General features: G+C 41.9%; 2 protein-coding genes and 1 pseudogene across 3 annotated transcripts in view; 2 read left to right on the top strand and 1 right to left on the bottom strand.

The window, feature by feature from the left end:
• Window positions 1–25,618, bottom strand: part of LOC307271260 (leucine-rich repeat and fibronectin type III domain-containing protein 1-like protein) — a gene marked incomplete at both ends in the record, with an annotated part of 96,068 nt that overhangs the window by 15,878 nt on the left and 54,572 nt on the right. The gene's annotated exons all lie outside the window — the stretch shown is intronic.
• LOC307271263 (E3 ubiquitin-protein ligase TRIM7-like) lies at window positions 6,286–14,732 on the top strand (annotated as a pseudogene). Its single transcript, XR_013845632.1, has 3 exons — window positions 6,286–6,347; window positions 7,377–8,771; window positions 12,892–14,732. The product of XR_013845632.1 is annotated as an E3 ubiquitin-protein ligase TRIM7-like (transcript).
• LOC307271262 (uncharacterized protein) lies at window positions 15,849–25,154 on the top strand. The gene is made up of 4 exons (XM_080053672.1): window positions 15,849–15,908; window positions 17,760–18,999; window positions 20,806–20,874; window positions 23,311–25,154. The coding sequence occupies exons 2-4, from the start codon at window positions 17,777–17,779 to the stop codon at window positions 24,521–24,523; spliced, it is 2,505 nt and encodes an 834-aa protein (XP_079909798.1). The 5' UTR covers window positions 15,849–15,908; window positions 17,760–17,776; the 3' UTR covers window positions 24,524–25,154.

Raw genomic sequence — 25,618 nt, 5'->3', positions numbered from 1 at the left:
AGAGAGTGGGAAGGAGAGAGAGAGAGAGGGAGGGAGCGAGAGAGAGGGAGAGAGAGAAAGCGAGATAGGGAGGGGGAGAAAGAGAGAGAGAGAGGGAGAGAGAGGGAGAGAGTGGGAAGGAGAGAGAGAGAAAGAGAGGGAGGGAGCGAGAGAGAGAAAGAGAGGGAGGGAGCGAGAGAGAGGGAGAGAGTGGGAAGGAGAGAGAGAGAAAGACAGGGAGGGAGCGAGAGAGTGGGAAGGAGAGAGAGAGAAAGAGAGGGAGGGGGCGAGATAGACGGAGAGAGAAAGCGAGAGAGGGAGGGGTAGAAAGAGAGAGAGAGAGAGAGAGGCAAAGAGTGAGAGAGAGGGAAGGAGAGAGGGAAAGAAAAAGAGGGAGAGACATAGCCGTGATATTGTTAGTGGACAAACAGCTGTTAGGGGCATCGCAGCATCACTATCTGAAAATAATTCTTCAACACTATTGATCGATGGTTTTAGAGAACATACAGACACAGTTTTCCACAGACTCAAAGCGCTTTACATTGTTTTGTACACATTCACCCATTCACACATTCATTCATTCATACACCGATAGCAGCAGCAGCTACCACGCAGGGTGCAAGCTAACTATCAGGAGACATTTAGGGTTCAGTGTCTCTTTGCCCAGGGACACTTGTTCAAGTCTTAACGTTTGGTTCCAGGTTCCTCAAAATAATTTAGTTTCGATTTATGATAATATAATTATTCAATATTAATTACATGTAGAGAAAAATATGTTTTGTAAACTAACTGCAGGCTCTGTGAATGTAAACAAATCCCCCTCCTCTGAAACTGCAGTGACCCTTAAAGGAATACTTCCCCCATACGGAACCGGCGTTCTATCGTTATAAAATCGCTATTAAAATATAATGAACAAGGTTTTTCTTCCCTCAGTCTTCCCTCAGTCTTCCCTTGGCCCAGCTGTCCTGTTAATCCTAACCCTACATTTTTGAGAGTGTTTTATGGTCTCACAGTGAGACCATAAAACACTGTTTCTGCCTTTTCTCAGGCTAGGATGAACCGATTTCTAACATGTTTACACACACACACACACACACACACACACACACACACACACACACACACACACACACACACACACACACACACACACACACACACACACACACACACACACACACACACACACACACACACACACACACACACACACACACACACACACACAGTGTAGCTGACAGCAGTGAGTCAGAGCTTGATAATTAGCAGAACACCTGAGGGAAACACCTGGCAGACTGGCAGCTCTCTGAACACACAGAGAACAACCCAACACTACTCCAACACTCCAAATATAGATAACATATGTGTTTTATGACCAAATATGGTTATGTGGAACATGGCGTTACAGGAATTCTTATATCTTATTAATTAAAACCAAGTATCTTAATAAACACTCTGAGTCAGGCAGTCTTCAAAGCAGGTGAGGTTTTTCACTTGCAACAGAATACAAGGGTGCTCAATCATTTGCATCACAAGTCTTACATTGTTAAGCATACATGAATTGGAATGTATGGAAAGTATATAGTAATGTATAAGTATAATTAAACTATAACTGTGTAATTCATTATAATAACTTAACTACGACTAAACTATAAGTTGCATTGTTTTATATATTTAGGCCATTGCTTTTATTTCTTTTTTTTCAAATATTATATTGTATTATATTATATTGCATTGTATTGTATTATGTTATATTATAGTATATTGTGTTGAATTGTATTATATTGTATTGATTGTATTATGTTTGTGTTATGTTGTATTGTGTTATGTTATGTTATGTTATATTATATTATATTATATTATATTATATTGCATTGTATTGTATTATGTTATATTATATTATAGTATATTGTGTTGAATTGTATTATATTGTATTGATTGTGTTATGTTGTATTGTATTGTGTTATGTTATATTTTATTTTTGTGATACATTGTATATTTTATAGCAGTATGTAAAGAGGGTGATAAGGCATAATAAGCCTCGGCTTCGTCCTATACCCTTGTTCGGCCATTGATGCTTTTAAGGAAAGTTGTTTACCTTCTTCGTGTCTTGTGGTCATGGACCGAAAATAAAAACATCTACTACTACTACTACTCCAAAGGCCTGAACAGAAAAGCAGAGCATTTATGTCTTCAAATATGTGTATGTGCCACACATTTGGTCCTGTGTGTCCAAGGTTAACTCATATCAGAAGATGTTATTCTTTGTACAATGTCCAATGTCGATAGTTAGCCTGCTGCTATCGGTGTATGAATGTGTGTGTGAATGGTAACGTGGGAAAGGAAAACAGGTCTCCCTTGTAAAAAGAGTCTTCGGTCTCAATGGGATTTACCTGTATAAATAAAGGTAAAAAAAAAAGAAAGAATGTGGAGGGAGTGTGTGCTCCTTTTTCTCCCAAGGCCATTCACAGTACCTCTCTTGTGAGAATGAGCAAGTTAGCCCAAAGTCTTTGGGGCTGTTAAGTTGACTAGGACAAAGTTCACAGCAGAAAGCGTGAATTGTTTGCAGCATTACAATAGTATACAATTAAGGCAAATTAAATTATGTTAACACATGGCATAGAAGGAGGGAGCCACTCCTTCTTTTCGCTGATTGGACTGGCAGAAATCTGGCTGGAGAAAACCCACTAATATACCGCACACCCACCCAGACTGACTACTACTACTGACTCGACATCATTGGAAATGAGGGTCACCCACCACTCAATTGATCTCTTGAGGATAAATACAAGTTAAATGAAATTAAAAATAAATTAAAGGGGTAGTTTGGAAGTTTGGACATAGGGCCTGATTCCCAAGTTAACCTGAGTGTTCTTTATCATTGGAGACAGTTTTCAACACATTTCATTCAGTCCTTCTAGTTGCAGAGTTTGCTTGTGCTATAGGCTAGCGCACGGGATTGGGGTACAATTAGCCTGCTACTAAAACAGTCTTACCCACTCCACAGTACACCCGAGGCAAATCAATTATAACGCCTATTGACTATCAATGTAAATGTCTAAGTGAAACGAAAATTCAGCGGAAGTAGGTGGGCGGGCGGTGCCAGGCTACGTTATCACTGGATGAGACGTACATAGAGAATATATAATGTAGATATAGGGAAAAAACACAACATTACAGAGACTTAAATTGTACATTTCTGTGATAGAAAAATGGAAGTAAGGGAGACAGACAGGGAGGTGAGAGTGTAGCACACACACACACACACACACACACACACACACACACGCACAGGGACAGTTGTATCTGATTCCCTTTTAATCTGTCTGTCTACTCGACCGCTTGTCTTCCTTCCACTAAACAGTATCTGCGGATCAGCTGAGTCAAAGATACATCCTGTTCTATTCACACCACTGCCTCCCCGTCTCTCTCTCTCTCTCTCTCTCTCTCATCTCTCCTTTGAGAGCCAGCCTGGATGGTAATTAGAAAGCACACACACACACACACACACACACACACACACACTTTGGACAGAAAGACAAAATGCAGAAGAGAATATTAAAGGAGGAATAATCAATAGATTAATTTCCTGGTGCTGACAGAGGTTGATCTCTCCACGGACGCATAATCCTTAGTGTGTGTGTGTGTGTGTGTGTGTGTGTGTGTGTGTGTGTGTGTGTGTGTGTGTGTGTGTGTGTGTGTTACTGTGTGTGCATGTTTTTTTGGTGTGTATGTATGTAAGTGAGTGAGTGTGAGAGTATGTGTGTGAGTCTATATGTGTACATGTAAATGAGTCTGTGTATGTGTGTGTGTGCATGTGCATGGCTGTGTGTGTGTATGTGCATGGCTGTGTGTGTGTGTGTGTGTGTGTGTGTGTATGTATGTAAGTGAGTGAGTGTGTGTGTGTGTGCATGCATGTCTGTGTGTGTGTGTGTGTGTGTGTGTGTGAGAGAGAGAGGTGAAGGATAAAGCTGCTTAGGTTATTCTTGCCTTGAGGCAGAATAGAGATGGAGGTTCTCTGGTAAAAATAAATCCTTTCTTTCTCCTCCCATTTCTCCACTGGGAAAAAGAGATGTTTTTACGTGTTAGTTTCTCAAAAGTTCGAGACTTTTCTGCACGTTGCCCTGGAAGCCTGAGTGTGTGTGGAAACTGATAAAAAAAAAGCTGAAAGATACATTTGAAATGGGGCGACTGTGGCTCAGGTGGTAGAGCGGGTCGGCCAATGATCGAAGGGTTGGCGGTTCGATTCCCGCCCTGCCACTTGTGTTGTTGTGTCCTTAGGCAAGACACTTCACCCACCTTGCCTGGTGTGAATGTCGATAGTTAGCCTGCTGCTATCGGTGTATGAATGTGTGTGTGAATGGTAACGTGGGAATGGGAACAGTCTAACCACCAATCTAACCACTACACCACGAGTGCACCCAAAAAGATGCCTATTTCATCTGTAATGCATCATTTGAACCCCCATCACTATTGTTAGCAATGATAACCAGCATGACTCTCTCTGAACTTTCCTGAAATGTTCCACAGCCCCGTTTGTCATGATGCCTTTTTTAAAATGCATTTACATTTTTTAAATCTTTATTTATACAGGTAAATCCCATTGAGACCGGAGACTCTTTTTCAAGGGAGACATGTTACCATTCACACACACATACATACACCGATAGCAGCAGCAGCTACCACGCAAGGTGCAAGCTAACTATCGGGAGCAGTTTAGGGTTCAGTGTCTCTGAACGCTACTATAAACGCTACTTTAGTTTCACTTGTTGCCATAATTACCCGTCGTGTTCACTCACAGCTTCTTTGTGTGTGTGTGTGTGTGTGTGTGTGTGTGTGTGTGTGTGTGTGTGTGTGTGTGTGTGTGTGTGTGTGTGTGTGTGTGTGTGTGTGTGTGTGTGTGTGTGTGTGTGTGTGTGTGTAGGGGAAGTGTCACTCACAGTTTGTCTTTGAGTCAGAGGTGGTGAGCTTTAAGTCAGGCAAGTAGAAACATAGTGTGAAAGAGGAAGTGAAACTCAACAGGGAAGGCATTTTTTATACCACAGTTGTGCGGGGTTTTACTAATGCTGACACTGCAGTCACTTACATGAGAAACTGAACAACTTGATGGTTTGATTGTACTTCAAGTCAAGTCATAGTCAACGTTTTTAATTCAGTTCTGATATATTCAAGACATACATCAGAATCAAAATGGGGTTTATCTCTGTCCCACAGTGCAATAGGAATGATAAACGAAATATATATATATAGTAGAATAAGATAAACATAACCTAAACACTATTTACATTAAGTCAATTCTAAATACTAAGTAATGTATACAATAGAATAGAAAGTAAAAAGTAGATTATTACAAGATATACAATACTTTCTAACTGCTGTTGAACATAAACGTTTGTGTTGCGACAGCAGGCAGCACACTATCGCAGATGATCACCAAACTAACAACTTCCTCTGTGGCTGTGTCTTGATTCAGGGGTTGCGGTCTTGGAACCGGCCTCGTAGGCTGCATTTGAAGACCGATTGCGTCATAGCGGCGCGCAAAGGCTGTCCCATTTGCAAGGCTCCTTGCAAGGCTCCTCATATGCGGTCGTGAAATGCAGCCTTCGTTTCACGGTTTTGAAGCAGTTTTGAAGGCTGCATCAGATGTATCCTTCGTGGCCCAACATATCCCAAGATTCATTGCGTTTTTTTCAGAGATGGCATAAAATAAAATAAAAAATAACAAAACAGCAACGTGTTGCTCCATCTTCTTAACTTTTATCTTCCTTTCTTTTTTTCTTGTACTTTTTTTTCTTTTCGTCTGGTAGACAACTTATTTTTCTTTTTTCCTCCGCTGACAGGGCTGTCTCCGTTGGCAGCAATCAGGGTTGCTAGGCAGCACAGGAGCGGCGAGTCGTCACGCAAGGTAACGGCTTGTTACGTAAACCGGAAATGCTCGTAAACGGAGACCTGCGGAGACCGTCTCGTTTAACAAGGCTCGTTGGCCTTAAAACCGGCCTTAAAATCGGCCTTCATAGGCTATAGCCTTCATAGACCGCGAGACTGCGTCCTACCAAGTGCGTGGTCTCTGAATCAAGACACAGCCTGAGTGAGTTCACACACACACACACACACACACACACACACACACACACACACACACACACACACACACACACACACACACACACACACACACACACACACACACACACACACACACACACACACACACACACACAGTTTGCATGAAGCAGGGGGAGGCGCTCCACCCCGTAACCCGAGACAAACCAGGAAACAGTTTCATTTCCTTCCTCACTACAGAGACACACGGACTGAACAGCAGACGATCAGATTCGCCTGCAGACCAAACTAACAACTTCCTCTGAGTGAGTTCACACACACCACTTGCGTAGCCAACAAAGAGATTCTGGGTTTGCCTCAGAAACACTGAACATTAACCCTTTACTGCACGAGTGGGTCCAGAATTATCCAGTGAAGTTGTTTTCTTGCAATATCTTGATCTCAGATTAAGTATATGTCTTTTATAAACTCCTTACATCATAATAATAACCATCATCACTCTATTACTTCACGGTCTGGAAATCGTCATCGTTCTGGATGCTGCACTGACATGTTGGTACAGGCTAACACCTGAAACACACTGACATGTTGGTACAGGCTAACACCTGAAACACACATCCTGCTTCTACATCTGGAGCGAGTCGCCTTCCGTTACTGCTGCCTCTTTCTCGCAGTTTTTTGGCAACACATGGAACGTCTCAACTGCTGCTGCTGCTTCTAAGAGCCCTGTCTTTCTACTTAGAGTTTTCATAGATAATTCCCATTAATACGAAGTTGTTTCATGTCATTTTATGATGCATATGATTTATATTGAGTCTAATATTGAGTCTCGACAGTAATCCGTGCGCCTTACTGCCTTTTTCTTTTTGACACATTTTTCTTGTTGGAAGTTTTATTTTGAAAGGGACACTTGTGAAACTACAGCGAAAGCTGCCAGTATCAAGTCAATAAGACAGTTAGCAGAGTATTTCTCTATCAGTTAAAGCAGAGAGACCGGCGAGGTTGGATGTGTGGCCGCTGTAATGTGATTACATGTTTGGTGACAAAAAGTCAGACACAGACGTGCAGTAGAGCAGGATGTGTGCCAGGGGTAAGTGCTTCACTCTGCTGGACAGTGCCGGCTCAAAACTATTTGGGGGCCCTAGGCGAGATTAGGATTTGGCACCCCTCAAATGATACTGTGTGTATATATATATATACTGTATACTGTATTTATTGTGTTCATATATAAATTCCCACAAAAGTTAATTTGAACAAAGTTAATAGCAAGCCGGACTAGTAGAGGAGGGAGGGGAGCCATGACTGACTGTACTTTCTGTCTGCTGTGTTTTCAGCTGCACTCTGAAACAAAATGGCTTCCAGATCAGAGAAGGATCTCTGCTGTCCGGTCTGTCATGACGTCTTCAGAGATCCTGTTCTTCTGTCGTGTAGCCACAGCTTCTGTAGAGTCTGTCTGGAGACATGGTTTAGAGAGAAACCAACTCAGGAGTGTCCAGTGTGTAAGAGCAGATCAGAGTTCACACCTCCTCGTAACCTGGCCTTAAAGAACCTGTGTGAGGCCTTCTTACTGGAGAGAGATCAGAGAGCTTCAGAGGCTCTCTGCAGTCTGCACTCTGAGAAACTCAAACTCTTCTGTCTGGACCATCAGCAGCCAGTTTGTCTGATCTGTCAACACTCAGAAACACACGCCAACCACAGATTCAAACCCATCGATGAAGCTGCACGACAACACAAGAGGAAACTTCAGGAAACTCTGAAGCCCTTAAAGAGATGGTTAGAGTTGTTAGACGAAGATAAAGAGAAGTTTGAACAAACAGCAGAACACATAAAGTTCCAGGCCCAACACACAGAGACACAGATCAAGGACCAGTTTAAGAAGCTTCACCAGTTTCTAGAAGAGGAAGAGGAGGCCAGGATGGCTGTACTGAGGGAGGAAGAGGAGGAGAAGATGGAGGCTCTGAGCAGAGAGATAGCAGCTCTTTCAGACACAGTCAGAGCCACAGAGGAGCAGCTGAAAGCTGAAGACGTCTCATTCCTGCTCAACTACAAGGCTGCAGTGGACAGAGTCCAGCAGTTCCCCATGCCGCTAGTTCCAAAGCTGCTCTCAGGAGCTCTGATAGACGAGGCCAAACACCTGGGCAACCTGACCTTCAACATCTGGAACAAGATGAAGGACATGGTCTCCTACACTCCTCTGGTTCTGGACCCAAACACTGCTGCTCCAAGACTCATCCTGTCTGAAGATCTGACCAGTTTCAGATGTGCAGAAGAAGAACAGCAGCTTCCTGATAATCCAGAGAGGATGGCTTTGGACTGCTCTGTCCTGGGCTCTGAGGGCTTTAACTCAGGGACTCACAGCTGGGACGTCCAGGTTGGAGACAATTCAGACTGGGCTCTGGGTGTGTTGGCAGAGTCTGCTGATAGGAAGAGATTCAGGAAGTCTGGATTATGGAGAATAAGGTTCATTGGAGCTGATTATTCAGCAGTATCACCACCAGATTCAGACACTTTTTTCCAAGTGCAGAAGAAGTTCCAGAGGATCAGAGTGAATCTGGACTGGAACGGAGGAACACTCTCGTTCTCTGATCCTGATACTAACAAACACATACACACCTTCACACACACTTTCACTGAGAGGATGTTTCCATACTTTAACACTTGGGATTGTTATGATGAACTCTCTCTGAAGATATTACCAGTGAAGGTCAGTGTGACAGTGGACCAGAGCAGTTAAACACTATGAGATCAGCTGGATAGCAGAGTAGTGCGGTTCAGCACACATTCATTTTCTAGCCTGATCCTACCAGACCATCGTACTTCATTTAGCCTGGTCCTACCAGACCATCGTACTTCATTTAGCCTGGTCCTACCAGACCATCGTACTTCATTTAGCCTGGTCCTACCAGACCATCGTACTTCATTTAGCCTGGTCCTACCAGACCATCGTACTTCATTTAGCCTGGTCCTACCAGACCATCGTACTTCATTTAGCCTGGTCCTACCAGACCATCGTACTTCATTTAGCCTGGTCCTACCAGACCATCGTACTTCATTTAGCCTGGTCCTACCAGACCATCGTACTTCATTTACCCTGGTCCTACCAGACCATCGTACTTCATTTCATTTGTACAGAAGGTCTGGAATCGCTCAATTGACAAACGTTAACTCACTTGAAGGCGGGTGTCTGTTGAAGTTTAAAACTATTGGATTGGATATATGCTTGTCTTTGCTTTTGTTTGGTTTGTGTCAGTTTATTGCTACACTTTGTGTTAATTTGTGTATTGCCTGTGTACTGGTTTTATTGTCAAGTGTCTTTGAGAACCTTGAGAAGTGCTGTATAGATCAAATGTTATATCATTATTATTATGTTTTGTTATGTATTTCACATCCTGTCTCATGGTTGGTGTCATGTTGATTCCCTTGACCTTAGCCAACTTTTGTGACTTACTAATTCTAACTTTACAAACATTAATTATGCTTTAGTTGCTACCAGCCAGTAGACAAAACATTTAGCAGTTATTCTCATTAAGGTTATTATACATATAGCGCTTCAAAAAAGGGAAAAAAATGTAAAAGAACTCAAAGCATATTCACTTCTGCAAAATAAAAAAACAACAATGATGTAGCGCTTTTTTATCGTTTATTTTTCATCATGTTTCTACTGTATTACAGAATATTTACTGCTGAAAGAATAAAAACATAATTTCTCCAAGACAGTGTTGGTCTGTGACAATACTTAAAGATCTATTGTGTGGAATTTAAAGATATTTTTCAGATCAGACTTGGTAGAAATGGAATATAATATTGGTCAAGAATGTTTGAATTAGCACATAATCACTTTTCTTTTTACACCGTAGGACTAGGCTTTTATATCTACATAGGTACGGGGCACAGTAGCACAGAATGGACACACTTGTGCGTTTTTATATGTAGTGGGCGTCCTGGGGAAATGCACCTGTTGGAAGACCAAGAAGAAGAAGTACTATAGAATAAATAACTAAATACATCTTCACCTCATTACTTAATATTGTGGAAAGACTTGAGGCAGTGGTGGATCCAGTGGCAGTCCAATTGGGTTTTTTTTTTGTGCCCTTTGGAATTTTTTTTTGACACTTCTTTTGGTGGCGTTTTTTGGGTGACACAAGACACGTTACCAGACCTACTGTCTCTCTAGTGTTGGTCCAGTGTAACCTGTCACTTACTATCAGTGCTTTGTTGCGTGGTTAGTGTATGGTTGTTATATTCTTGCGTGGTTTTTCACACTATTTTTTTTGGTGGAGTTTTTTTGGGGTGAATTTCTTTGGCACTTTTTTGGGGTGACTTCTGGACATTTTCAACACAACAAACAGGGCTACACTGTAAACTTTTTTTTTTTTTTTTTTACTCTTAGCTTTCTTAAATAAAATTAAGACACATACATAAAATGTGTGCATGCTTGACTTTGAATATTTTGTTATGTTTCTGTTTTATTGCTACCCTACCTTGAGAAGCGCTGTGTAGATCAAATGTTATATTACTCTTAAAAAAATTAAAAATTAAATATTTTTCATTAATGTATCTCACATCCTGTCTCATGGTTGGAGTCATGTCGATTCCCTTGACCTTAGCCAACTTTTGAGATAGATAATTCTCCCAGCACAGAGAGAGGTGTGTAGCTGCTTGACACAATGGAATGGTTGATAAATCCTGATCATCTGACCAACCTGTAAGAAGTTTAGATACAAAATAGAACACATGACACACGTAGCTTGAGGAGAAGAGCAAGACATAAATAGCTATGATCCTTCCGCATATGACAGAAGAAAAGGTTTGATTCTATTGGATAAAGAAAAGGATCTGGGATGCCACGAGGCTTTGACAAGTCTGGCAGCCTATGGGGAGCTACGTTTAAAACCACGGCTCTTACTGACACTATTAACAACCAATCAGAGACATGTAGATCTGATATAAATCAAATATGTAAATGTAAGGGGATACCTTTTACTCAACCCCAATGTGTAAACATCTCTCGCCTTTGCAGTGATATCTTTTAAATAAAACAACAGCTTTGAAAATACAAGCTCGAACTTGACAACTTTCTCTTGTTATTTTTTTGTTAATTCTAACACCTCACACTATCACTTGATATTGTGGAAAGACTTGAGGCAGTGGTGGATGATGCCATTTTAAATAATTTGGTATATTTCCATACCAAAATTTCAATGACAGCACCTTCTGTTGTCGAGATATAACGATTGTGACAACCAACCCGTGTTACATATAACCCCGTTCTCCCCTACCAGGCTCTAGATTCTGCTACACTTCAGTCCCTCAAATCCTCAAATAATCTGAATTATTATCACAGCAACAAACTCTACTGAACTGCATATTTGAATTACTGAGAAACATTAATATATATATATTTTTTTAAATCACATGGGACATTCTATAAGCCATTTATAATATTATACAACCTGTTATTGTATGTGCTTGATCCATCAAAACGCTAGCATGTATAACCTATTGTTATTATTAGTACACAATAATCAACAATCTTTATCATGTGTGGAACACAAACATTTGTGTTGCGACATCCTGCTGCACAATATCAGTCTACATATCCAACAATGAGTCAGGACTTTGAAATCAAACACACACACACACACACACACACACACACACAGTTTGCATGAAGCAGGGGAGGAGCTCCACCCCGTAACCCGAGACAAACCAGGAAACAGTTTGATATCCTTCCTAACTACAGAGACACACGGACTGAAGAGCAGACGATCAGATTCACCTTCAGACCAAACTAACAACTTCCTCTGAGTGAGTTCACACACACACACACACACACACACACACACACACACACACACACACACACACACACACACACACACACACACACACACACACACACACACACACACACGCTGCTTCAACCTGCTGACACTCCACACACTGAGTGAGTTTGACTATAAACAGGATTCAGAGTTAATCTCAGGCCATGTTCACACCACTAGCGTAGCCAGAGGAGAGATTCTGGGTGTGCCCCAGATACACTGAACATTAACCCTTTACTGCAGGAGAGGGTCCAGAATGATCCGGTGAGGTTATTTTCTTGCAATATCTTGATAATGAAAAGTTAAAATTTCTTATTCCAGGTGTTCCTCAAAAATCATTTTTGTTTATATCATCCCAATAAAATACATAATCCTCCATATGGGTACGACAAAAAACTTCAAACCACAACCCAAAGTTAGGAAATGGTCAAAGTGTCTAGTACAATTGCTGGCACATCACTCTAGGTCCTTATGAAAATCCCAGTTAATCCTCAACGACCCAAACCACCCACTGCTACCATCAGGTCAAAGATTCTTAAAGACAAGATTCAGGACTAACAGACCAATATACCTATTTGTCTCTTATGTCATCTGGTTTAAATGACTCCATGTGATTTTAATTGTTGTGTTGTTTTAATATTGTATAGTTTTAACTTGTTCTTTTTTCCTCATACAAAACCCTTTCTATAATGATATAGTTTTACGAATCCTGCAAAAATTCCCAGGAAGGTTAATAGCAAACCTGACCAGTCAGTTTCTATGTTTTGATTTTAACTTCTGCGGTCATTTGTGGGGATTTGTAATTGTATATATTCTTGAAAATTGTATTGTTTGAGGAATCATGACATCAATGTTGGCATTTGGCCAGATGTCTATGTGGCGGTTGTATTGGAATTTACAACAGCATAAACTCAAGTTAATAGCAAACCTGACTAGTAGAGGAGGGAGGGTAGCCATGACTGACTATACTTTCTGTCTGCTGTGTTTTCAGCTGCACTCTGAAACAAAATGGCTTCCAGATCAGAGGAGGATCTCATCTCACTGGAGAGAGATCAGAGAGCTTCAGAGGCTCTCTGCAGTCTGCACTCTGAGGAACTCAAACTCTTCTGTCTGGACCATCAGCAGCCAGTTTGTCTGATCTGTCAACACTCAGAAACACACGCCAACCACAGATTCAAACCCATCGATGAAGCTGCACGACAACACAAGAAGGAACTTCAGAAATCTCTGAAGCACTTAAAGAGGAGGAGAAAGCGTTTTAAACAAGTTCAGGGGAAGTCTCAAATAACAGCAAAACACATAAAGTTCCAGGCCTGACGCACAGAGACACGGATTCAGGATCAGTTTAAGAAGCTTCACCAGTTTCTAGAAGAGGAAGAGGAGGCCAGGTTGGCTGCACTGTGGGAGGAAGAGGAGCAGAAGAGTCAGATGATGAAGGAGAAGATGGAGGCTCTGAGCAGAGGGATAGCAGCTCTTTCAGACACAGTCAGAGCCACAGGGGAGCAGCTGGAAGCTGAAGACGTCTCATTCCTGCTCAACTACAAGGCTGCAGTGGACAGAGTCCAGCATTACCCCCTGCTGGAAGATCCACAACTGCTCTCAGGAGCTCTGATAGACGAGGCCAAACACCTGGGCAACCTGACCTTCAACATCTGGAACATGATGAAGGACATGGTCTCCTACACTCCTCTGGTTCTGGACCCAAACACTGCTGATCCAGAACTCATCCTGTCTGAAGATCTCATCGGTTTGACCAGTACGGTAGATGGAAGAAAGAAACCGCAGCGTCCTGATAATCCAGAGAGGTTTGATTATAACTGGTCTGTCCTGAGCTCTGAGGGCTTTAACTCAGGGAATCACAGCTGGGACGTCCAGGTTGGAGACAATACACGCTGGGAACTGGGTGTGTTAGAAGAGTCTGCTAACAGGAAGGGAGAAATAGTTTATGGATTCTGGAGAATAAGGTTCTGTGGAGGTAAATACTCAGCACGGTCACCACCAGCTGTTTCCACTGTTTTTAAAATGCAGAAGAAGTTCCAGAAGATCAGAGTGAATCTGGACTGGAACGGAGGAAAGCTGTCGTTCTCTGATCCTGATACTAACACACACATACGCACCTTCACACACACTTTCACTGAGAGGATGTTTCCATACTTCGCCAATTGGGACGATAAACACCTTCTGAATATATTACCAGTGAAGGTCAGTGTGACAGTGGACCAGATCAGATAGTGAACAAATACCTATACGTTCCTGTTATCTAGTCCGGTAGATTTATTTTAGGACGTCCAACACATGATGTCAAATGCAGTTTCCCGAAAATACCCTGATGTCCTTCTACATCCGGTTGCATATTATTATTGTTTTTAATCTTTTTTGGGATGTTCTGACCCACAATCCACTGCACAGCGAGTATTAGTATGTTCCATTTGTAAGCATACTGCATGCAGACTACGTACTTTTACGGACATCTGCAGCATGTAGTTTAGTAAAAGAAATATATACTATATATATATATATATATATATACACTATATATATATATATAGTATATGATTTGGAACGCAGGGGACGAGATCAGCAGGATAACTCAGTAGGTAACACCAATGACTAAGGTACAGGAAACCAGGGATCAATTCCCGGTCAAGGCCGGATACATATTGTGATGCTCTGTAGGCAAGACCCTTAAAACTAACAGCCTAGCTCCAGTTGTTGGTCCCTTTAGATAAGAGAGTCTGCTTTATTACATGATGTATACAAGTATTTATCTTTCTTTTTTTTTTGTGATATTTTTGGGCATTTTTCATGCTTTATTTGACAGTATGAAGAGACAGAGTTGAAATGGGGCAGAGAGGGGAGTGACATGCAGAGAACGACTGCAGACGGGAATCGAACCCGGGTCTGCTGCTGGGCCCGGCCCGGGGGGGGGGGGGGGGGGCGCCCTACCAACTGAGCTAAGGGCGCCCTGTATATAAGTATTTCTGGTGTATGTACATACAGTATATATGTAATCATATGGGTTGTGTATTTGAAATTATCTGAATTAACTTCCCAACACCATGTTTTGCATAATGGTATGTTTGGGCAGGGAGGAGGGGGAGGTGGGGGGGGTGGGGTGTACTGATGGTGACTTTTTTCTTGTTTGTATTATAAATGTTTTATTTTGGGAATAAATATGAATTATGTAAATAAATCTGAGATGATGATGATTACTTTTCTGGTGTTTATGTTTTAAAGGGAAAATTATCTGGATTTATCTTCTTTGTCTATAGTCTACTGTCCTCCTGCTGTCTCATTATTAGTGTGAATGCTGGAATCTCTACAGTAGGAATTATTAAAAGCCTTCTCAGTAAATTATCTGTGTTGGTTATATTTGTTTGATGTAAAGGTGTAGTAGTGCCACTGTGAAAAAAATTATCTAAGCGACAATATTGTCTCAATAAAAACACATCTACAATACTTTTTGATTGTATGATGCTCTGTCTTGCCTTGATGCCATAAATAAGTTAAATAAGGCCCAAGTTTATAATCATAATTATACAGCAACAAACTCTACTGGGCTGCATATTTGACTTACTGAGAAACATTACGATTTAATTTTTAATTTTGTTAAATTAAAATGGGACATTCTTTAAGCCAACCTGTTGTTGTATGTACTTGATTAATCAAAAAGCAACAATGCATAACCTATTTCTATTGGACTTATTATTACAATAAGATATACAATATTAATCTGCTGTTGAACACAAGAGTTTGTGTTGTGACGGCCTGCTGCACAATACCAGTCTAATTATAATGAGTCAGGACTTTGGAATCAAACACACTCAAAACTGCCTCTGGCCAATTTAGTCTGAGTTATGTGTATTGAGAGGGGCGGCCCTGAATACACACACACGAAGCTGAGGAGGAGCTCCACCCATCACCTGACTCACCTGAGACAAACCAGGAAACAGTCTGTTTACCTTCCTCACTACAGAGATACACGGACTGAACAGCAGACGATCAGATTCACCTTCAGACCAAACTAACAACTTCCTCTGAGTGAGTTCACACACACACACACACACACACACACACACACACACACACACACACACACACACACACACACACACACACACACACACACACACACACACACACACACACACACACACACACACACACACACACACACACACACACACACACACACACACACACACACACACACACACACACACACACACACACACACACACACACAGGCTGCTTCAACCTGCTGACACTCCACACACTGAAGGTGAGTTTTACTAAAAACAGGATTCAGAGTTAATCTCAGGTAATGTCTTCACCACTAGCGTAGCCAGAAGAGACATTCTAGTGACTTTGAAAACACAAAAATAAACTGTTCACAGCATCGTACACGTTGACATTTTCATCCGTTTCAAATTAGGAAAGGATGCTTTTCTGCCTTGATCTTTACTATAGTTTAACGACAAAATAGACTGGAGTTGTGCGACTATTGAGTTGCTGTATTGTTTGAAATTGTTGATTCATGGGATGATATGGGTGCAGTAGTTGAACCACATGTTTGCGGTAGAGCGAAGCGGCTCGGGCTAAAAATAAAACAAAAAACTCTCCGCCCATCATCCCAGAATACCCTGGGTTAATGAGCAACTTCTCAAAAATGTTTCTTATTCAGGCTCGCCAAAATAAAACAACAAATATGCCTATTAGGCTAGTAAAACAGGGAAGAGTTCCTTGGAGCACACAGACAGGTAATGCCGTTTACTTAACGTGCAAATGACTCCTTGAGAGTCATAACAATACATTTCTAAGGCAACAACGCCATAAACCTGTATAAAATATAATCATATATAGATTAGTCGAACCTCGGATTGAAGAGGAACAATGCAGATTCCGTCCTGGCCGTGGAACAACGGACCAGCTTTTCACTCTCACAAAGATCCTATAGGGGGCTTGGGAGTTCAGCCATTCTATGTGTTTTGTGGATTTGGAGAAGGCGTATGACCGGGTTCCCTGGGAGATACTGTGGGGGGTGCTGCGGGGGTGAGGGGTCTCTTCTCGGGGCCATCCAATCTCTGTATGACCCAAAGAACTAGATTGAGGGTACAAGCGGCCAAAATGGGCTTTCTCAGGAGGGTGGCTGGCGTCTCCCTTAGAGATAGGGTGAGAAGCCAGTTGAGGTGGTTCGGGCATCTGGTGAGGATGCCCCCGGGGCGCCTCCCTAGGAAGGTGTTCCAGGAGTGTCCAGCTGGAAGGAGGAAGACCCAGGACTAGGTGGAGAGATTATGTCTCCATATTGGCCTGGGAACGCCTCGGGATCCCCCAGTAAGTGCTGGTTGATGTGGCCCGGAAAAGAGAAGCTCAAGCTGCTGCCCCCGCGACCTGACTCGGGATAAGCGGTTGGAGATGATGATGATGACATACATAGATTCTTCTGAGATGTAGGCATTGTGTCGGTCTGCATATCATGTCAAGGTGGACACGGCTATGTCTCCCACAATGCTAGGGTCACAGTCAGGTCAGTGGCTGTTTTGTAATATCTTGGCTTCCAAAAAAGCTGGAACAACAGCTGCTGAATCTACATTTTCGGAGTCAAAAGCCACACCATTTTACAACATCAACCCTTTAGTGCATGGTGAGGTTGTTTTTCTTACTATAATCAGCTGTTCCTCAAAACAAAGATTTACATCATAAATTCCAAGATGGCTGCTAGATAGACATCTGGTTAAATGCCAACATTGATTTTCGGTTCCTCATACAATAACCTTTCCAAAGATATTTGGTTTTACAAATTTCCCCCAAATGTTAATAGCAAACACAACTACTAGTAGAGGAGGGAGGGGAGCCATGACTGACTGTACTTTCTGTCTGCTGTGTTTTCAGCTGCACTCTGAAACAAAATGGCTTCCAGATCAGAGGAGGATCTCATCTTACCGGAGAGAGATCAGAGAGCTTCAGAGGTTCTCTGCAGTCTGCACTCTGAGAAACTCGAACTCTTCTGTCTGGACCATCAGCAGCCAGTTTGTCTGATCTGTCAACACTCAGAAACACACACCAACCACAGATTCAAACCCATCGATGAAGCTGCACGACAACATAAGAAGGAACTTCAGAAATCTCTGAAGCCCTTAAAGAGGAGGTTAGGGCGTTTTGAACAAGTTGAAGTGAAGTCTCAAATGACAGCAAAACACATAAAGTTCCAGGCCCGACGCACAGAGACACGGATTCAGGATCAGTTTAAGAAGCTTCACCAGTTTCTAGAAGAGGAAGAGGAGGCCAGGATGACTGCACTGAGGGAGGAAGAGGAGCAGAATAATCAGATGATGAAGGAGAAGATGGAGGTTCTGAGCAGAGGGATAGCAGCTCTTTCAGACACAGTCAGAGCCACAGAGGAGCAGCTGAAAGCTGAAGATGTCTCATTCCTGCTCAACTACAAGGCTGCAGTGGACAGAGTCCAGCAGTGCCCCAAGCCGCTAGTTCCAAAGCTGCCCTCAGGAGCTCTGATAGACGAGGCCAAACACCTGGGCAACCTGACCTTCAACATCTGGAACATGATGAAGGACATGGTCTCCTACACTCCTCTGGTTCTGGACCCAAACACTGCTGATCCAGAACTCATCCTGTCTGAAGATCTCATCGGTTTGACCAGTACGGTAGATGGAAGAAAGAAACCGCAGCGTCCTGATAATCCAGAGAGGTTTGATTATAACTGGTCTGTCCTGAGCTCTGAGGGCTTTAACTCAGGGACTCACAGCTGGGACGTCCAGGTTGGAGACAATACACGCTGGGAACTGGGTGTGTTAGAAGAGTCTGCTAACAGGAAGGGAGAAATAGTTTCAGGATTCTGGAGAATAAGGTTCTGTGGAGGTAAATACTCAGCACGGTCACCACCAGCTGTTTCCACTGTTTTTAAAATGCAGAAGAAGTTCCAGAAGATCAGAGTGAATCTGGACTGGAACGGAGGAAAGCTGTCGTTCTCTGATGCTGATACTAACACACACATACACACCTTCACACACACTTTCACTGAGAGGATGTTTCCATACTTCGCCAATTGGGACGATAAACTCCCTCTGAAGATATTACCAGTGAAGGTCAGTGTGACAGTGGACCAGATCAGATAGTGACCCAATACCCATACGTTCCTGTTATCTAGTCCGGTAGATTTATTTTAGGACGTCCAAAACATGAGATATATATATATGTATATATATATATATATATATATATATATATATATTAGAGGTGGGCATAGATTAATTTTTTTAATCTAGATTAATCTAGATTAATTTTGGAATTAATCTAGATTAATCTAGATTAAAATGGCTCATTTGAATTCATTCATAATATGTGTGTGCTCCTAAATAATGACTCAAAGTAAGTCTTTGAGAACGTGTTTCTCAAGCCAGGTGGCGCATCAGACCAGGGGCTCATCTCCTGTTTCCAACATGCATCACAAACTGCTTGAGGAAGCTGTTCTACTATGATAATTGGTGATGAAAATAAATAATGTTCAACAAGATGTTACTTAGTAACGCGTTACCGGCATCGGACCTCTTTTTTCAGTAACAAGTAATCTAACGCGTTACTATCTCCAAACCAGTAATCAGATTAAAGTTACTCATCAAAGTCACTGTGCGTTACTTTTTCTGTAATTTTCCTTAGTGAAACATTTTACACAACTGCACAAATGACTGCGATTGCGATTTTATGTAAATAAATGTGCACGCATGTGTCTCTAGAGACTTACTTTTTTTTTTGAAATGCTCATAAATGTGTGCTCTACAAGTCGCGGGCCATATTAAATCATCCGGCCCGCGGGCCGTATGTTTGACACCACTGCTCTAAACGCACCAACTGCTCCAACCGCTCCTCTCGTCTTTTTGGTAGCGCCCCTCGTCTCTGTCATGCAGCGTGTGTGTGTGCGCCTGTGTCTGTGTCTGTGTGTGTGTGTGTGCAGCAGCATTACGGCCGAACTGTGGCGCAAAACAAAGTTTCCCCCCCGATGAAATATAGCGTCTGCTATGGGGATATTTAGGATTCGGGTACGGTGACGTTGACGTTGAAGAGATAGAAGTGTTTAAAACTTGGAAACTTATAGTCACGTGGCGACCGGTGTCCACACACACCCACCCTGCGTTCCAATACCCGATTGTGTCGTGGGCAAGTGATGGAGAGAGAGAGCGGCGGGTGTGTGAGAGAATAAAGGCTCCTCAAGTGTCAACAACGGCCCCCGGCTATTAGTATCTCCCCTGAGCCGAACAGGAGGTGGAATAAGAGATTAACGGCGACATTTTTTTTATCGCCGATAAGAGTTTTGCGTTAACGCAGCACGTTATCGCCGATAACGGCCCACCACTAATATATATATATACCGGGAATTGATCGGGAATTGATCCCTGGTTTCCTGTACCTTAGTCATTATATATATATATATATATATATATATATATATATATATATATATATATATATATATATATATATATATATATATATATATATATATATATATAATATATATATATATATATATATATAATGACTAAGGTACAGGAAACCAGGGATCAATTCCCGATCAATTCCCGGTCAAGGCCGGATACATATTGTGATGCTCTGTAGACAAGACCCTTAAAACTAACAGCCTACCTTCAGTTGTTGGTCCCTTTAGATAAGAGAGTCTGATTTATTACATGATGTATACAAGTATTTCTCTTTCTTTTTTTTTGGGGGGGGGGGTGTACTGATGGTGACTTTTTTCTTGTTTGCATTATAAATGTTTTATTTTGGAAATAAACATGAATTAAATATGTAAATAAATCTGAGATGATGATGATTACTTTTCTGGTGTTTATGTTTTAAAAGGAAAATTATCTGGATTTATCTTCTTTGTCTATAGTCTACTGTCCTCCTCCTGTCTCATTATTAGTGTGAATGCTGGAATCTCTACAGTAGGAATTATTAAAAGCCTTCTCAGTAAATTCTCTGTGTTGATGATGTTTGTTTGATGTAAAGGTGTAGTAGTGCCACTGTGGAAGAAAAGGATCTAGGCGACAATATTGTCTCAATAAAAAGACATCTACAATACTATTTGATTGTATGATGCTCTGTCCTGTCATGATGCCATAAATAAGTTAAATAAGGCCCAAGTTTATAATCATAATTATACAGCAACAAACTCTACTGGGCTGCATATTTGACTTACTGAGAAACATTAAGATTTAATTTTTAATTTTGTTAAATTAAAATGGGACATTCTTTAAGCCAAACCTGTTGTATGTACTTGATTCATCAAAAAGCAACAATGCATAACCTATTTCTATTGGATTTATCAGTACAATAAGATATACAATATTAATCTGCTGTTGAACATAAGAGTTTGTGTTGCTACGGCCTGCTGCACAATACCAGTCTAATTATAATGAGTCAGGACTTTGGAATCAAACACACTCAAAACTGCCTCTGGCCAATTTAGTCTGAGTTATGTGTATTGAGAGGGGCGGCCCTGAATACACACACACGAAGCTGAGGAGGAGCTCCACCCATCACCTGACTCACCTGAGACAAACCAGGAAATAGTTTGTTTACCTTCCTCATTACAGAGATACACGGACTGAACAGCAGACGATCAGATTCACCTTCAGACCAAACTAACAACTTCCTCTGAGTGAGTTCACAGACAGACACACACACACACACACACACACACACACACACACACACACACACACACACACACACACACACACACACACACACACACACACACACACACACACACACACACACACACACACACACACACACACACACACACACACACACACACACACACACACACACACACACACACACACACACACACACACACAGGCTGCTTCAAGCTGCTGACACTCCACACACTGAAGGTGAGTTTGACTAAAAACAGGATTCAGAGTTAATCTCAGGTCATGTTCACACCACTAGCGTAGCCACAAGAGAGACTCTAGTGACTTTAAAAACACAAAAATAAACTTCACAGCATCGTACACGTTGACAATTTCAGCTTTTTCAAAGTAGGAAAGGATGCTTTTCTGCCTTTATCTTAACCATCGTTTAGGTACAACATAGACTGGAGTTTTGCGACTATTGAGCTGCTGTATTGTTTAAAAAGGTGATTCATGGGATGATATGGGTGCAGTAGTTCAACCACATATTTGCCGTTGGGCGAATCGGCCTATTAGGCTAGTAAAACAGGAAATTCCCTTGAGAACACAGACAGGTATTGCAGTTTATTTCTAGTGCAAATGACTCCTTGCGACTCATAACCATACATTTCTCAGGCTTGCAAACATAGCCATAAACCTGTATAAAATATTGAGTCTGTCTGCCAATCAAGTCAAGGTTGAATTAAGCAGGGAGCTCTGTAAGAGTTTGTTAAACTATAAGCGTTTAGTGTTTAGTTTAGAATGCACACGGCTATGTCTCCCACAATGCTAGGGTCACAGACAGGTCAGCGGCTGTTAACCGATTCATGAAATGTCTGTATTTCTGTATTCGTAGGGACAGGAACACTTGAGGTTTTGGGAAATGCTGTCGTCCATTGTTGTTTACATCTACTGAGCATGCTCTAACCTCCCTCAGAAAGACGCTCAATGGGCCTCATGCTCACCATGTTATTCTATGGTGTTTTACGTGACGCATTATCGCCACCTATTGGCTTGGCATGATTACTGCAGCGTTTTCAAACTCTCTTGCGTTGTCGTGTACAGAGAGATTATCTTAAACACTGTTGTGTGAACAGGAATATTTTTGCAAACAAATATCAAAAATATTTTTAATATCAGTGTTCGTGGACATGGCCTCAGATAAGTCAGTCCGGTAACCATGTTTTGATTTTAACTTTCATGGGAATTTGGGGGGATTTGTAAAGCTACATATGTTTGGAAAAGGTATTGTTAAGGAACCAGACAATCAATGTTGACATTTACCCAGATGTCTAAGTGGCGGCCATATTGGAATTTACAAAATGGCCGCCATAAAACATATGTTTTGTAATATCTCGGCTTCCAAATAAGCTGAAACAACAACTGCTAAATCTACATGTTTGGAGTCATGGAATCCAATGGTGGTAGTTACAAAGCCACAACATTGTACAACATCAACCCTTTAGTGCATGGTGAGGTTGTTTTTCTTACTATAATCAGCTGTTCCTCAAAATAAAGATTTGTATCATACATTCAAAGATGGCTGCTAGATAGACATCTGGTTAAATGCCAACATTGATTTTCGGTTCCTCATACAATAACCTTTCCAAAGATATTTGGTTTTACAAATTTCCCCCAAATGTTAATAGCAAACTCAACTACTAGTAGAGGAGGGAGGGGAGCCATGACTGACTGTACTTTCTGTCTGCTGTGTTTTCAGCTGCACTCTGAAACAAAATGGCTTCCAGATCAGAGGAGGATCTCATCTTACTGGAGAGAGATCAGAGAGCTTCAGAGGATCTCTGCAGTCTGCACTCTGAGGAACTCAAACTCTTCTGTCTGGACCATCAGCAGCCGGTTTGTCTGATCTGTCAACACTCAGAAACACACGCCAACCACAGATTCAAATCCATCGATGAAGCTGCACGACAACACAAGAAGGAACTTCAGAAATCTCTGAAGCCCTTAAAGAGGAGGTTAGGGCGTTTTGAACAAGTTGAAGTGAAGTCTCAAATAACAGCAGAACACATAAAGGTCCAGGCCCGACGCACAGAGACACAGATCAAGGATCAGTTTAAGAAGCTTCACCAGTTTCTAGAAGAGGAAGAGTTGGCCAGGATGGCTGCACTGAGGGAGGAAGAGGAGCAGAATAATCAGATGATGAAGGAGAAGATGGAGGCTCTGAGCAGAGGGATAGCAGCTCTTTCCGACACAGTCAGAGCCACAGAGGAGCAGCTGAAAGCTGAAGACGTCTCATTCCTGCTTAACTACAAGGCTGCAGTGGACAGAGTCCAGCAGTGCCCCAAGCCGCTAGTTCCAAAGCTTCCCTCAGGAGCTCTGATAGACGAGGCCAAACACCTGGGCAACCTGACCTTCAACATCTGGAACATGATGAAGGACATGGTCTCCTACACTCCTCTGGTTCTGGACCCAAACACTGCTGATCCAGATCTCATCCTGTCTGAAGATCTCATCGGTTTGACCAGTGTGAGAGAAGGAGAAGAGGAACAGCCGCTTCCTGATAATCCAGAGAGGTTTGATTATAACTGGTCTGTCCTGAGCTCTGAGGGTTTTAACTCGGGGACTCACAGCTGGGACGTCCAGGTTGGAGACAATACACGCTGGGAACTGGGTGTGTTAGAAGAGTCTGCTAACAGGAAGGGAGAAATAGTTTACGGATTCTGGAGAATAAGGTTCTGTGGAGGTAAATACTCAGCACGGTCACCACCAGCTGTTTCCACTGTTTTTAAAATGCAGAAGAAGTTCCAGAAGATCAGAGTGAATCTGGACTGGAACGGAGGAAAGCTGTCGTTCTCTGATCCTGATACTAACACACACATACACACCTTCACACACACTTTCACTGAGAGGATGTTTCCATACTTCGCCAATTGGGACGATAAACTCCCTCTGAAGATATTACCAGTGAAGGTCTGTGTGACAGTGGACCAGAGCAGATAGTGACCCAATACCCATACGTTCCTGTTATCTAGTCCGGTAGATTTATTTTAGGACGTCCAACACATGATGTCAAATGCAGTTTCCCGAAAATACCCTGATGTCCTTCTACATCCGGTTGCATATTATTATTGCTTTTAATCTTTTTTGGGATGTTCTGACCCACAATCCACTGCACAGCGAGTATTAGTATGTCCCATTTGTAAGCATACTGCATGCAGACTACGTACTTTTACGGACATCTGCAGCATGTAGTTTAGTAAAAGAAATATATACTATATATATAGTATATATATATATATAGTATATGATTTGGAACGCAGGGGACGAGATCAGCAGGATAACTCAGTAGGTAACACCAATGACTAAGGTACAGGAAACCAGGGATCAATTCCCGGTCAAGGCTGGATACATATTGTGATGCTCCGTAGGCAAGACCCTTAAAACTAACAGCCTACCTTCAGTTGTTGGTCCCTTTAGATAAGAGTGTCTGCTTTATTACATGATGTATACAAGTATTTCTCTTTCTTTTTTTTGTGATATTTTTGGGCATTTTTCATGCTTTATTTGACAGTATGAAGAGACAGAGGTGAAATGGGGCAGAGAGGGGAGTGACATGCAGAGAACGACTGCAGACGGGAATCGAACCCGGGTCTGCTGCTGGGCCCGGCCCGGGGGGGGGGGGGGGAAGCCCCGTATATAAGTATTTCTGGTGTATGTACATACAGTATATGTAATCATATGGGTTGTGTATTTGAAATTATCTGAATTAACTTCCCAACACCATGTTTTGCATAATGGTATGTTTGGGCAGGGAGGTGGGGGGGGGGGGGGGTGTATTGATGGTGACTTTTTTCTTGTTTGTATTATAAATGTTTTATTTTGGGAATAAATATGAATTAAATATGTAAATAAATCTGAGATGATGATGATTACTTTTCTGGTGTTTATGTTTTAAAGGGAAAAGTCTCTGGATTTATCTTCTTTGTCTGTAGTCTACTGTCCTCCTCCTGTCTCATTATTAGTGTGAATGCTGGAATCTCAACAGCAGGAATTATTAAAAGCCTTCTCAGTAAAGTCTCTGTGTTGGTTATATTT

The sequence above is a fragment of the Ammodytes marinus genome, assembly GCF_949987685.1.
Source record: "Ammodytes marinus genome assembly, chromosome: 3".
Taxonomy (NCBI): domain Eukaryota; kingdom Metazoa; phylum Chordata; class Actinopteri; order Uranoscopiformes; family Ammodytidae; genus Ammodytes; species Ammodytes marinus.
The sequence above is the reverse complement of the archived record's forward strand: the minus strand, read 5'-3'. Positions and strand labels throughout refer to the sequence as shown.

Excerpts from the sequence above, each read along its gene's own strand:
- LOC307271262 (XM_080053672.1), top strand. The coding sequence starts at position 17,777 with ATGGCTTCCAGATCAGAGGAGGATCTCATCTTACCGGAGAGAGATCAG. Across the intron at positions 19,000-20,805 it reads ACAGTGGACCAGATCAGATA|TGTGAATGCTGGAATCTCTA; the intron begins GTGACCCAATAC and ends TCTCATTATTAG. Across the intron at positions 20,875-23,310 it reads AAATTCTCTGTGTTGATGAT|ATCAGAGGAGGATCTCATCT; the intron begins GTTTGTTTGATG and ends AATGGCTTCCAG.